Raw genomic sequence first — 14,763 nt, forward strand, 5'->3', positions numbered from 1 at the left:
ATATATATATATATATATATATATATACACACACATATACATATATATGAATTTAGGAAAACTCGTCCCGGGAAAACTCGTCTCCGGAAAACTCGTCTCCGGAAAACTCGTCTCGGGAAAACTCGTCCCCTTTCGCTAGGTAGGAAAACTGGTCCCTTATTGAATAAATATCGATTGAAAACACATTTTATGATCGTTCTTGAAGGAGATATTGTTTTTTAAAATAAACTATAGACGAGTTTTCCCGAGACGAGTTTTCCCGGCACCCATATATATACATATATATATACATACATATGTATACATACATATGTATATATATATATATATATATATACATATATATATATATATATATGTGCGTGTGTGTGTTATTGGCCACAAAGTCACGCACCAATGTTAATTAATTTTATCTACATTTTCCAAATTAAAAATGTTATAGTAGTAATATTTATTCAAATTCAAATTTCATGGGTGCGTGTGCGTGACATTGTGGCCACCCTATATATATATATATATATATATATATATATATATATATATATATATATGTGTGTGTGTGTGTGTGTGTGTGTGTGTGTGTGTGTGTGTGTGTGTGTGTGTGTGTGTGTGTGTGTGTATATGGATATTTGTTGTCTTGTTAATAAGCGTAGATATGTTACTTTAAACGAATATAGGAAAACTCGTCTCCGGAAAACTCGACCCCAGAAAACTTGTCCCTTTTTCGCTAGGTAGGAAAAGTAGTCCCTAATTGAATAAATATCGATTGAATACACATTTTATGATCGTTCTTGAAGGAGATATTGTTTTTTTTAAATAGACTATAGCGCCCCATAATATTTTTGACAAATATTTTTACTTGTTTAATGTTTTTTTTTTTGTTTTTTTTAATAAAATCGATTTTCCAGTGTCCGTTTTTTACCTAACTGGCTAAGTTCTTAGTGGTTTCACTTATTTTAAAGCGTTTATCATGTTCATAGACGAGACCGCATATTTCTTTTATATTAATATAAAAATAATTTATTTATTTACTGTTGTTTATAAAAGGGGAAAATCGATTTTTCTACGTCGCCGACTATGTTTTTTTTTGTTTAATTCATTTGGAATCGTTTATTTGGCAAAGTCTTCTTTGTCATAGAAAACAAACAAAAAACATGTTGAGTGTTACGTGAGAAGGAGAAATAATGTCCGGTATTTCACATCTTAGAGGTCTTGATAATCGCTATAAAATAGAAAATTAAAGAAATTACTGAGGGAGATTGTGTTTTAAAAAGAAAATGTTTTTTTTTGTTTTTGTTTTTTTAGAGAGAGAGAGTGGGGGCGTAAAAACTATATCTCCCTCCGAAAAACAACCAACAAAAAATTAAATTAAAAGATTCTTGATAAACTATAGCGGAGTTTTCAATAAAATTGATTAATAAATTTATTTAGTGATTACTTTTTCTCTTAATGATTGATTTTAGAATTTATAAGTAAAAATTGAAAAAAAAATTAAAATTAGTTAACGAGAGATTGTTAGCACATGGCATCTCTCGCGCCAAAAAAATATTTCGTTTTTAATTTATTAGTTAATTTTTGCAAAATTTGACAGGACGACAATAAATGTTGATAATTGATAAAATTATAATTTTAAATAACGCATGAGTGCATTCGGTATGAGAGAAAACAAAAACATAACAACAAAAAAACTATCATAATTAAAAAAACAAAACAAAAAAGTAACGAAAAATCGAATCGCTCCCTGTTTTTTAATTTTTTGGTTTTGTTTTTTATTATTGTTTTTATGACTCTAAAAACCTCGTTAAAATAAGAACAAAAAAAAATGTAAGTAACTTTGTATGAACATAATAAACGCTTTAAAAGAAGTGAAATCACTAAGAGCTTAGCCAGTTAGGTAGAAAACGGACACTTCGATTTTATTTAAAAAAACAAAAAACAAAAAAAAAAAACATTAAACAAGTAAAAATATTTTTCAAAAATATCATGGGGGGGGCGCTATAGTCTATTTAAAAAAATAATATCTCGTTCAAGAACGGTCATAAATGTGTTTTCAATCGATATTTATTCAATAAGGGACCAGTTTTCCTACCTAGCGAAAGGGGGCGAGTTTTCCGGAGACGAGTTTAACCGAGACAAGTTTTCCCGGGACGAGTTTTCCGGGCACCACTTTAATTATCCCCAAGGAAAATGATTTAATGAGGTTTATTCGCTCGAAAAGACCAACCAGTTGACATTTCGCGAAATTATTCGTTCATCAAATGTAAAGTATTCGGTCATCAATTTTAAATAAAATAAATGTGCATAACTTGCAAACACTGCTCGTGTGTCTCTCTCTTTGTGACGAATTGCTAGAGAAAGCTTAACTTATATTAAAGAATAGTTCTCAAATCAGTTATTACAGTGAATAGATTCGTCTAGTTCGTCGTCTCTGTAATAACATCTTTAATGCACACACACATACACACATTCGTGAGGCTGCCCGGTAAACTCTTCCCGGGAAAACTCGTTTCCAGAAAACCCGTACCCGGAAAACTCGTACCCGGAACCCCTCCCCCTTTTTGCTAGGTAGTTAAACTGGTCCCTTATTGAATAAATATCGATGGAAAACACATTTTATTACTGTTCTTGAAGGAGATATTGTTTTAAAAAGAGACTATGTACCCCCATCATATTTTTTTAAAATATTTTTAAATCTTGCTTAAAAAAAAAAAAAACTTGATCACGGAGTCAAGATACGAAAAACGGATCCAAATATTTATTTTAAAAAATACTCTACTTTTAACACGTTTTGTGTCATTACGAAGCAAAAATAAAGATAGAAAACACGTATCATCAAAGAAAGCAATTATTTTATTTAGAAGAATTAATTCAGGTTAAATAATTCTTGTATTATTACAAAACAACAAAAAAGAAAACACGGTCTTATGAAAGCCAGGAGGAGAGGGTATCGTTTAAAAGTCATTTCGGGGGCACATGTGCAGTACTTAAAAATATACAAATTTAGGATTTGTATTACTGTTTACATAGATTCGAAAAAGTTGTGAAGAACAAATATATAACAAATACATGTTATCAAAAGAAAGGTAAGTTACTTTTCTACCTAACTGAATATATTTTCGTGTTTTTATTCAATGTAACATGTTTATTCAGCTCGAAAAGCATACAGTGTTTACCGATTTATTCGAAACTTCAAAATGGCGCCCAACTCTCTTCTTTTTCACGGTCAGTTCGGGAAAAGGTGATATAAATAATACACTAGATTTTTTTTTCAGATTTTTATAATAAAAAAGATTACTTGTGGACCATTTATAGACTTGCACCAAATGGGGTGCTCAGTAAAAATGGCACAAGTGAATAAGTAGGTAAAAATGGCAAAAGTGAATAAGTAGGTAAAAATGGCACAAGTGAATAAGTAGGTAAAAATGGCACAAGTGATTAAGTAGGTAAAAATGGCAAAAGTGAATAAGTAGGTAAAAATGGCACCAAAAGGTCCTACTGAAGCGATGGGGTCCCAAATTCTAATCTCATTTTGGGTTTTGTAAAATAAAATAAAGTTGTTTTTTTTAACTTTTTTAGGCGGACGTTGGCTTTCACCGCCTGCCCTTATAAATTGTATAATTTTCACTTTTTGGAACTTTTTTCTTGTTAATATCATCCAATAGAGACATATGTATCAGATAATTGAAAAAAAATTTTTTTAACATTTTTATGACTTTTCACGCCTTGTTCAGTTTTTTATTACAACGTAGTAGTAAACCGGACTGCATTAAAAATCCATGCGGAAGTTGGCCTTTTTACCGGACCCGCCTTAAAAATCCATGTGGAGGATTCCCTTGTTTTTCTCTCTATAGAGAAACGTTCAACTTAATAGCCAGTCACCAATTTTCAATAAAAACAACTTGATTAAGAAACAGGAAAAAAACAAAACAGTTTTACAATACACGCATTGAAAACTACGGCGGACGTTGAATTCCCTCAGTTCAATTCTTCATTTTTTTTTCAGAAAAATTTGGATAGATTTTTAAATTGAAAATAAAAATGCAATAATTTTGTTAATTGGTTTTCTTTGAAGAAAGCTGGTATTTTACGTAGTTTTAAATGCTTTTTATTACATTTCAAGTATTAACTCTTTCATTTAAACTTCGTCATGATAAAATGTCGACAGTCTGTAATGAAAGCACATATCAGCCTCGTTTGAGTTTGGGGAAAATGGAGGAGACGGTAGTGAATTTTTCGTTAGCTATTTCACACGAGACATTTACATTTTAATCATGATTAAGAAACAGGAAAAAAACAGGGTACGTTTTACAATACACAGACCCTCGAAAAAAAGTAGTTAAAAGCAAATATACAACAAATAAATGCTAACATTGTCAATAAAAGTTACTTTGCAACTTATCTGCATAATTCGTTGGTATTTTTAAGTAGTTTTAAATGCTTTTTATTTCATCTCGAATATTATAGCGGTTTAAAATTCGTTACCGTCTCCTCCATTTTTCCCAAACCAAAACGAGGCTGATGTACGTTATCCTTACGGAACGACGCCATCTTGTAATGGCAAAGTTTAAAATGTCTTAGAAAAATGTAATATTTGAGATGAAATAAAAAAACAACAACAAATATTTAAAACTATTTGAAAATACAAAAGATCCTTTAATTGTAACTTTTCGCTATACCTACCTTTTGGTATAAAACACAAAAACTTTCGATTAATGGTATTTCTCAAATATGATCGTTAACTTTGGAAGGGTTATTTTGTATCTACAGCGCCATGTCACGTGGTATATTGTTTTTTTCATTACACACATTCATTTATAAATTATTAAATTAAATATTTATTTTTTTAAATATTTAATTAGTATATATTTTCTTTCTCTCCCGCTATATTTTTTTATTTAATTCATTAAATCTGTTAATTATGAGGACCAAAATAATGAATCGTGTTAATTTATTCTCTAATATTCTTGTTTTTGTTCTGTTATATAAATTCTATTTTATTTGTTTTTGCTCTGAAGGGTAAATTCTATTTTCTTTGTTTTTTTTTCTGTATTCCAATTAAGTAAAATAAATTTTCTCTAAAAAAAATGTTGCTAATTTTACCGTTTAGTTTACTATATAATAATTTTTTTAAACAAAAACACGACGGTGTAGACATAAGATATCTCTTCCAAAGTTAGGGAACATATTTGGGAACAACCCGACCATAAGTATAAAACCACCTGGTATATTTCAAAAGAGTAATTCCCTAGGAATCGGAATCGTACTTGGTATCGGAATCGTTAATCAATATTTTTTTGGAATCGGAATCGGAATCATATAAAAATTAGGAAACGCCCCAACACTACTTTATATATATATATATATATATATATATATATATATATATATATATATATATATATATATATATATATATATATATATATATATATGTTATGTAATGAATGGCTGGAACCATCATACATAACTGAAAAGAAAAAACTTTAATAAAAGATTTAAAAGAGTGGGCATCGAATAATCGATTGTCTACCGGTTGAAAAGAGGAAGGGCTTACGTCATAAACAGAGAAATCGGACGACGATTTTTTTGTTTACAAAACAAATAAACGTGACATTCCTCGTAAGCTCTGGAATTACAGATATTGGCATGAGTGGGTAATTCACGTGTCGCTGCGTTGAAGACAAAATCGAATGATTTTCTGAGGTCAAAACGTGACTTAAGAACACATGTATCAACCGATTGACAGGACGCGTGGATAGAAAAAACAAAGCGACAAAATGCCAATAAAAACGGTGAATCAGCAGAGCAGATAGAGCAGAGAGAGAGGAGACACAAGGGACAGAACGTCGCTGAAGACTAGATTGTTGAAACGTCATTTTCCCTCCTCAGAGCACTGTGAGAAAACTGCTAACTGTGAACTTCAGAACCACCAAAAGAAAAAAGACGATCTGTTTTAAATTGTAACTATATTGTAAAATATAATTTTATACAAAAACAAACACAATTGTGACTTACGTCTTTTAATGCATGTTTTTAAGTTACAGCTGATCGTTCTAAGTCGTCAACCGATTTGTTTTCAGGTTCAACGTTGTTATGACATTTTTGACAATTGACGAGAGGCAAGATAAAGAAAAAGTGCCAGTCTAAGATGAGATAACTCACTAGTCTTAACTCGTTGTCATCACAACCGCTTAGTAAACAAGTGAACCTACGGACGATCGACGTAACTAAAACTGCTATGTACCGCAGCCAGGGAGTCCTACGCACTATTACGATTTCCCAACCTGGGAGCCACACCATAATACAACATATACACCCGTTTGTGTTAGATATTCTAGATATTCTATTTGTAAACAGAAGTAATGTCTTTTGGGTTTGAACTTGATTAGACTTTATAAGATTCGCTCATCGAACCTTGATTAAACGTAGATTTTTTTTTAGATAAATAGCGTTTACTTTTATTTTTCTTCCCGTTAGCACGCTTGATTTTAAACGCACCTTAAATGTATATTTTCCTCTTGGGTCTATCTAGCTTTGTAAAACTGTAATAAATACTTCGATACAGCTCTGGAAGTGTGAGGGCGAAACCGGTCAGATGGCCTCCTAATTTTTATTCTTTTAATCATGAATGTAAAAATTGTTTTTCTTCATAACTGCAATATATATATATATATATATATATATATATATATATATATATATATATATATATATATATATATATATATTATCGCGTATTTATGATTTCTTTTAATGCTTGCTTCTGACGTATGTATTATTGTCTGCACTATTATTAGGCCATATTGTTGCAAAGGAAAAGAATACACTAATTGAAAAGATTAAAAAAGAATCATCATTTAAAGTTTATGTATCAAGAAAAATAATTAAAACACTAAGCCGAAATATAAATAAAAAAATAAATAACGAGGAAATATTTTCTATTTGGATGAAATAAAAAAGGTAACGTGTAAGTATGGAGAATATTTTATCAAAAATATATACGTACGAACGAGTTTATTGATAAGAATGAAAAGGACAAAAATCTTTGCGCATATTTTTATTTAGAGAATAAATTGGAAAAGAATTTCAAATGAAAAGAATGGACATACTTTATTAATGAAATAGAGGTTAGGTTGATGAATAGAGAACAAACGATAAATGACGGGATACAAAGAGAATATGTAAAGGTTAAGAATTTATTTTTGGAGTCATACAAATTATGAATTCTAAAGATGAAAAGTTACAAACAATGAAGGTGATTCTTAAACGAAAGAGTGGTTGGTTAATGGATGCGCCCACAGACTATTGAATACCAAATTCAAATTAAACATAAGGTATAACAAAAGGTGGGTTTGTATTACTGTACACATAGATTCGAAAAAGTTGGCAAGATAAGTTACTTTTCTACCAAACTGGATATATTTTTCGTGTTTTTATTCAAAGTAACATGTTTATTCAGCTCAAAAACCATACAGTGTTTACCGATGTATTGGAACATTCAAGATGGCGTCTTATTCTCTCTTTAACACGGTAAGTGTGGGATAAGATGTTATAAATAAAAAACCGGATAAAATACTGTTAAAACTCGCTCAATATATGTTACCGTGACATAGGTTGACATATATTCGGCGGGTTTTTAATAGTATTTTGTATAGTTTTTTTTATTTTATTTATAACACCTTTTTCCATACTTACGGTGTTAAAGAGGGTGTGAGACGCCATCTTGACTTTTCGAATACATCGGTAAACACTGTATGTTTTTCGAGCTGAATAAATGTTACATTGAATAAAAACACAAAAATATATCGAGTTTGGCAGAAAAGTAACTTATCTTGCCTTTGATAACATTTATTTGTTATATATTTGTTTTCTGACAACTTGTTCGAATCTATGTGTACAGTAATACAAACCCCAAAAGGTATAAGTGTCCATACGTATGTATACGTATATCGGCAAGGAATGAAATACTTGTCTACAATAACACCTTGCGATATTGTGCTGTGTAACTGAATAACTCATAACCGTTAAACTCGAATAAATAATAACTCATAATTTGTTGAGGTTACATTACATTGTTGAGATTTCAATTCATAATAATTAGAACAAGGTTGAATAGTCGGGTATTTTGTAGTACAGTAAACACAACGACCCCCCAAACAAAATAAACAAATAGAAAACAAATATATATTGCCAAAAGCAAGCTAGGTTGGTACATTTCTCCTTGTTTTAATATAAGGCTCGGCATTAATTGTCTTTCAAACGATGTTGAATAGTTGGGCATTTTCAGTCTGAATAACAAAATAGAACTAAAAAAACAAAACAAATATACAAGAAATAAATATTACTAAACGCAATATAGGTTACATCCTTTTCTCTTTGTTTTAACATAAGGCTATACACTAATTGCGTTTAAAACGAAATACACATTTTAAAAAAAATGGGGGGGGCAGAAGCTAGGTGGAAAAGTTTTTTTTTGTTTTTTATAACGCTATTTTATTACATATTTGTTTTCTGGACAGGTTTTGGGTTTCTACATTACAATATGCCCCCAAGGTCAACATGAAGTCACTTTGAATTAATAATTTTACATGCATTTGTAATGTAGTAAAAAAACAGTTGTGGCTAAAAACGAAATATCAGATCAGCTCACCTCTGCCTTTCGTCCACACGATCAGCTGCCGCGTCCGGCCGCTACCTTTACTAGTGCTCGCATTGATACTACAGTCGTACTCTGTGGCTGGGTAAAGATTGGTGACAGTCTTACTCAGGACGTTGGCCGGGAGTTTAAAGTCATCCCCAGAGCTTGGTTTCTCTCCGATTGCGTTGTTTGCCGAGCGACAGGAAAGCTATGTGAAATAAAATAAAATATACAATTACAGAAATGATACATATAATTATAATCACCGATATATAAACGAACGCAATTAACCGGCAAATATTGCCTAGTTTAGAAATTCAGTAGAGAATCTGTTCAACATGAACTTCCATTCGACAACTGAATTTCGGACGATGCTCAGTAAAAATTGTTCAATTAAAATCCACACGGCAAAAAAAAACAAACAAAACAAACAAACAAAAAAACGACACCGCTAAATATAGCAGGACTGAATAAATAAAGAAGAAAGGAACAATACAATAAAAGAAAATTGAAATGTTTGAAAGAATTAAACTATACTTTGAAATGTAGGAAAATTGTTCCCCCTTTCCTAATTAAAAAAAAATATATATAAAAGGTTTACTCTTTTTACAGAAGCAAATGTAATCGAATTTATCTACCAACGTTTATATTTCAGGAGCTGAAACAGTTTTATCTGTATATGTATGTATGTATGTATGTATGTATGTGGTGCTCGGTAAAAATGGCACTGGTAAAAATGGCACCGGTAAAAATGGCACCGGTAAAATTGGCACCGGTAAAAATGGCACAAGTGAATAACTAGGTAAAAATGGCACCAAAAGATGCTACTGAAGCCATGGGGTCCCAAATTCTAACCTCATTTTGGGTTTTGTAAAAGCTCCTTTTTTCTTGCCGTCAACGAGGGCAGAGTTAGCCACAAGGTCAATTTTTAATATCCTGTCCTCCCCCCCCCAAAAAAGGGGCAGTTTTCATCGGAACAAAAGATTACAATTACCTCAGTTTAGAAGCATTGTTTATCTAAAGGTTCCTATTTAATTGCACCCCGCTAGGGCAAAGTTAGACACAAGGTTAGTTTTAAATCTGGGGAATATCCAGTTCCCCAAAAAAGGGCATTTTCGATCGGAACAAAAAATTACAATTACCTCAGTTTAGAAGCATTGTTTATCTAAAGTTTTTATTTAATTGCACCCCGCGAGGGCAGAGTTAGACACAATGTCGGTTTTTAATCTGGTGACTATCTAGCTCCCCAAAATGGGGTACTTAGGACTAATGAATCGCAACTTATCAAGGATAAAACACACTTGAGGATAAGGGTTAATGTGGAAGTTTTCAATTACACTAAACAAAATGCATCTTTTCTGGACAAGTTGTAGTTGTATTTTTGGGTTCTTTTTTCATAATGAATCGCTAGTTATCAAGGATAAAACACACACGGGGAAAAGTTTTTTCCCCTAAACCAAAAGAAAATAAAATTGATCCAGAAAAGATGCACTTTGTTTAGTGTAATTAAAAGTTCCCTGGTTGACACTTATCATCGACTGACTTTTATCTTTGATAAAAGAAAAAAAACTAATTTTGGTGCACTCTAAATTTATTTTATCATTGAATGTATTCTATCGTTGATAAGTTGGGTTTTGCCATTTTTTCTTATTTATCCAAAACTGCTATTATTGAATAAATATTGAACTCTGGAATGTTTCTGTTGAACTCGAGAATCTGCATAGAATTTCTGTCGGAGGTTGCATCGACTGATACGTTAACAAAGTGTAGTATCACTTCTGATGCGACACTCCATCTATTATCTCCCCGTTCAATGAAGAATTAATAAATCCTTTCAGACTGAGACAATTTTAATTTTTGTTCTGATCCAGAGTTCCTCTTGTAGGAGAGCTGGATATTGCCCACATAAAAAAACGACCTTGTGTCTAACTTTGCCCTCTTGGGGAAGCAAGTAAATAGGAATACTCAAGATGAGAATAGTAGTCCAAAGCTGGAATGGGAACAGTAACACAAAATTCTCAAAGCTAAACTGTATCAATGTTGTTAATTACCAAAAATAGTTTTATTGCCTAATTAACAAACTCAACAGACACATAAACTAAAGTGAAAGATAACACGTGTTGTCGCGTATACGTGCGAAAAGGTTTTATGACCAATTCATCTCACAGTTTCATGCTCACAGTTGAGTATGAAACCGTAATGGGGACATTTCTGGGGTCAATCGGTCACTGAGTATATTTCCGACATAAAATTATAAACTGATTCCAATATAAATAACAGCTTACTGACCAAATATGACAGAGTTCAGTTTTGACTCACTGAAGTTGCCAGCGCCACTACTTAAAGTGAATGAATTTGTTTCCCAATTTTACAAACATTTTTTTAATTTATTTACTTATTTATTTACGCTGGTTTATTACAAACATTTTTTCGCACCATTCAACATTTTTAAATGATTAAATAAATTAGAATTAAAATAGGTACTTATACATGTTTGACACCCCGAGAGTACAAACAACGGTGAAATAATAACTATTTAGGAAGCCATTCTTAACATGGAGGTGGGGTGAACTATTTGACACTTTCACCTAACAATTTAATGGAATAAAAGTAACATTATTTTTTTAAATTCATATTTCTTTCGGTATCAAACATCCATAAGTGCAATACGTTCGTTTGTTTACAAAATAAAAAAAAAGTTTATTTCCGCACCAAGGGGAGAGGTAATTGAATATTTAGGCTGTGAGCTATAAGACTCAACGCACAAGGAGTACTTAATTTTAAAGTATAAAACTGTATCGAACTATAATTTTAAAGTTTTAATATTTCATATTAATGAGTGATTCATAATTGAAAAAAAATATGCTAAAAACATTTATAGATTGTTTTTAGTATTTTTTTTTTTTTTGGTTTTTACATTAAGGTTGTATAAAATGTATCAAAATATAATTTTACTTCATCAATGTAGTAATTTAAAAAAAAACATGAAATATTTATGAAGAAACTTCTTTATATTTGAGATTCATAAAGGGGTATATAACTCGTCTCCATTGCTGACATGTTGCAATGCAGGAGTTCCATAAAAAAGAAACAACACCAAGTGTACATAAATTACGAGGAACGAATAACATAATGTTGATTTTTGATTTCAATATCAGAAGCCGTCATCAAATGGACTGTTCCACGCTATAATTGTTTATGCCTAAGTTATTTTGTTTGCATTTTTGAAAAATATTTAAACTGCTTATTTTTATTTTATTTTTACTTTTAGTATATCTTTTAGTATAGACATCGAATCGAATATATGGTAAAGAAACAAATAAATAGAAGTAAGTAATTAAAATAAAAGGAACTTGTTTGTAAATAAGGGAGATTTTTTAAATTTATTTCTGCCCAGTGTTCAACTTATAATAGGGGAGAAGAGGTGAATGAATTACCACACAGATTTAAAAAGTTATTTCTGACACCTGTGACGTAATAACACTTTGGGAAATCTCAAAAACGAGATTCGCATTTAGGATCTATTTAAATTTGACAAAATTAAATTTTGACATTTTCTGTAACATCGGTGACGTCGCAGTACATGACCTAACTTTTGGAAAACTCAAAACGGGGGTAAAATTTGAGACCAAATCGGTCGTCTAGCACCATTTTTAATTCGACAAATTTCGCACGTTTTCCCATTTTAATATACTGTGAGATATTCATGCATGTTCTCGTTTTGTCATTTTTCTCATTAATCCATTACGTGCCATTTTTACCTATTTATTCACTTGTGCCATTTTTACCGGTGCCATTTTTACCAGTGCCATTTTTACCAGTGCCATTTTTACTGGTGCCATTTTTACCTAAATTCGTATGTATGTATGTATGTGTGTATGTATGTAAATATATTAGTCGCCGGTGACCCGAATATGACTTGTTTGGTGAGGAGGGCGGCTAGTCTCCCTGAAGGATTAAAAACAAGACCTTCCAAAGGACGAATGAACTCTTTTTGAGGGTTAACGGCCAACTAGCATCGTGTATACTTGTGTGTGTGTGTATATGTGTATTGGGGTGGAGAAGGCTCGCGTAAGCCGTGGTGAAGGCAACCTTTCTAGGAGAAGCAAATCTCTGATTTAAAAAACCATAAAGCGGAAGGGCATTATCTGCATTAAGCTGGTCTGCAGTTCAATTTATAGCTGGCTATCTTGTCTTGCTTGTTGCTGAATCTCAACATTTTGAACCGAGAGAGAGACTTAGCTGTCGTACAAAGCTAAGATTCTGTAACATCATATTTTTATAGATATTCTCTCAGGCATTTGGGCTCATGGATTTTAAATGTCTGAGGGAGTGGCACTCGTCTGACAAGACGTTGCAATCATCATATCATGTAAATATATACAAGGAGATGGGTGCATATATTTATAAATGATTATCAGTTTTTACTTGGTTGTTAATATTTTAAACATGTTTAATAACATTATTGATTCGTCGTTAATGCCATGAGAATCAGAAATTCAAGCTTCCCGTTATAATTCTTGATTACGAATGATTCCTGTCCAAAATATTTTGCTTCTCATTTTGGCAGTAGTTTAATTTTTAAAGAAATATATTAGTTGTGTCTTTTTTTTAAATTTAGGAGAAAAAAGATTTTGTAATCGATTTTTCAATCATGTAATTGGCTAATATTGATTTTACATTAATATGAAATTTATTGGAAGACATTTTTATGATACCAATTTCTTTATCACTTGATTTGGCTTATTATATTTTTACAATTTGTCAATTTATTTTTCTTTGCTATCGAAATGTTTTCACGATCCTTCAATATTATCTACGGACAAAGAGAAGTATTCATGATAATTTGCTCTGTTGGGTTGGAGAAAAGAAATCGCTTTAACCTCTTAGTATGTTGATTTGAAATGAATTAATTTCGATTCATTTTTTATCTTTGGTTGAAAATCCTCGATTACACAATTTGACCATTGCGACATTTATTCAATGAATAATTATCAGAAACACGCGCATATATCAACAATATCACCAGCAAATGGAAACTTATTTATGTTTACAGCCTATTTAGTGTTTCGTTACGCCGCCGTTATTCTGAGATGTCTAATAACGCAATAGCAAATCAATGAAAATACATTGATGAACCGAATAGTGTTCATATATACTAGCGGGACTTGTGGAATTTCCACCCCGGCATCTTTCATATTGAATATATTACTGCTGGGCATTCTTTGGACGTTTAATGTGAATGGCAAACCCGCAATATTATTGGAGCCCTTTTGTTAAAACTGTAAAAGTATTTTTCAAAGTAAAGTGATTAATATAGGCTCAGAATATATCTGGTTATTACGGTTTATCTCTAATATCCTTCTAGGAGTCTGTGATATATTTTCATTGCATGAACGCTCAGCGCGAACGGAAACCCTACGATTTCATTATATCATCTTTAAACAGAACAAATACCACTCTTGTATCCTAGCCAGAAAACTCAGAATATATATTTTAGTTTTACGTAACAACGTACCAAATCTGCATCATATTTTTATTTTATTTTATTTTTTTACCTTGCATCTTCGGTAATCAGGATATCCTATTTACTAGAAAGGAGAATATAAAGTGATAACATACTATGAACCTTGAATACTAATTTAATAATCGTAATATTTTAGTCCTTTCTATCCTCCCTTTTTTAATAAATAGGATCTCCAGATCGAATAATTTATAATCTGGAAACCGCGACACATGTACGTACGTAAGTAAATTAAAAGTACTACAGTATTAACACATAGATGAATAAGTACAGCGTATCTATCTATCTATCTATCTAATCTATAAAAAAAATGTTTGTCTGTGTGTATCTGTCTGAGTTAGTTCCCTATGGACGAAAACGGCTGGGCCGATTTTTTATGAAATTTCATTCGTCGATTCTTGTACCTTGCAGTGTTCTTAGATACGTTTTGTAGAGAAATTTTTCAGATAAGTATTGATAATCGATAATCCAAATTATGAGAGAATGTACACCGTAAACAGCCTTACATCATAAATCCATTTGAGAAGTTTTTTTTTTACCACACAAACCGAAAAGCCCGACATATATAATCAACAAATTGTTCTTTGATATGACAAGTGTG

General features: G+C 31.4%; 1 protein-coding gene across 12 annotated transcripts in view; it reads right to left on the bottom strand.

Annotated features, from left to right (window-relative positions):
* The window catches only part of LOC145296730 (receptor-type tyrosine-protein phosphatase T-like), a 934,355-nt gene that overhangs the window by 388,166 nt on the left and 531,426 nt on the right, over positions 1 to 14,763 (bottom strand). For all 12 annotated transcript variants that reach the window (XM_080142749.1, XM_080142743.1, XM_080142746.1 and 9 more), the window contains exon 14: positions 8,651 to 8,846. In XM_080142749.1, coding sequence (XP_079998875.1) covers positions 8,651 to 8,846 — 196 coding nt within the window. The remainder of the gene's footprint in view (positions 1 to 8,650; positions 8,847 to 14,763) is intronic.

The sequence above is a fragment of the Euprymna scolopes genome, chromosome 17, assembly GCF_053919585.1.
Source record: "Euprymna scolopes isolate OS-2025 chromosome 17, ASM5391958v1, whole genome shotgun sequence".
In the NCBI taxonomy this organism is placed as follows: Eukaryota; Metazoa; Mollusca; class Cephalopoda; order Sepiida; family Sepiolidae; genus Euprymna; species Euprymna scolopes.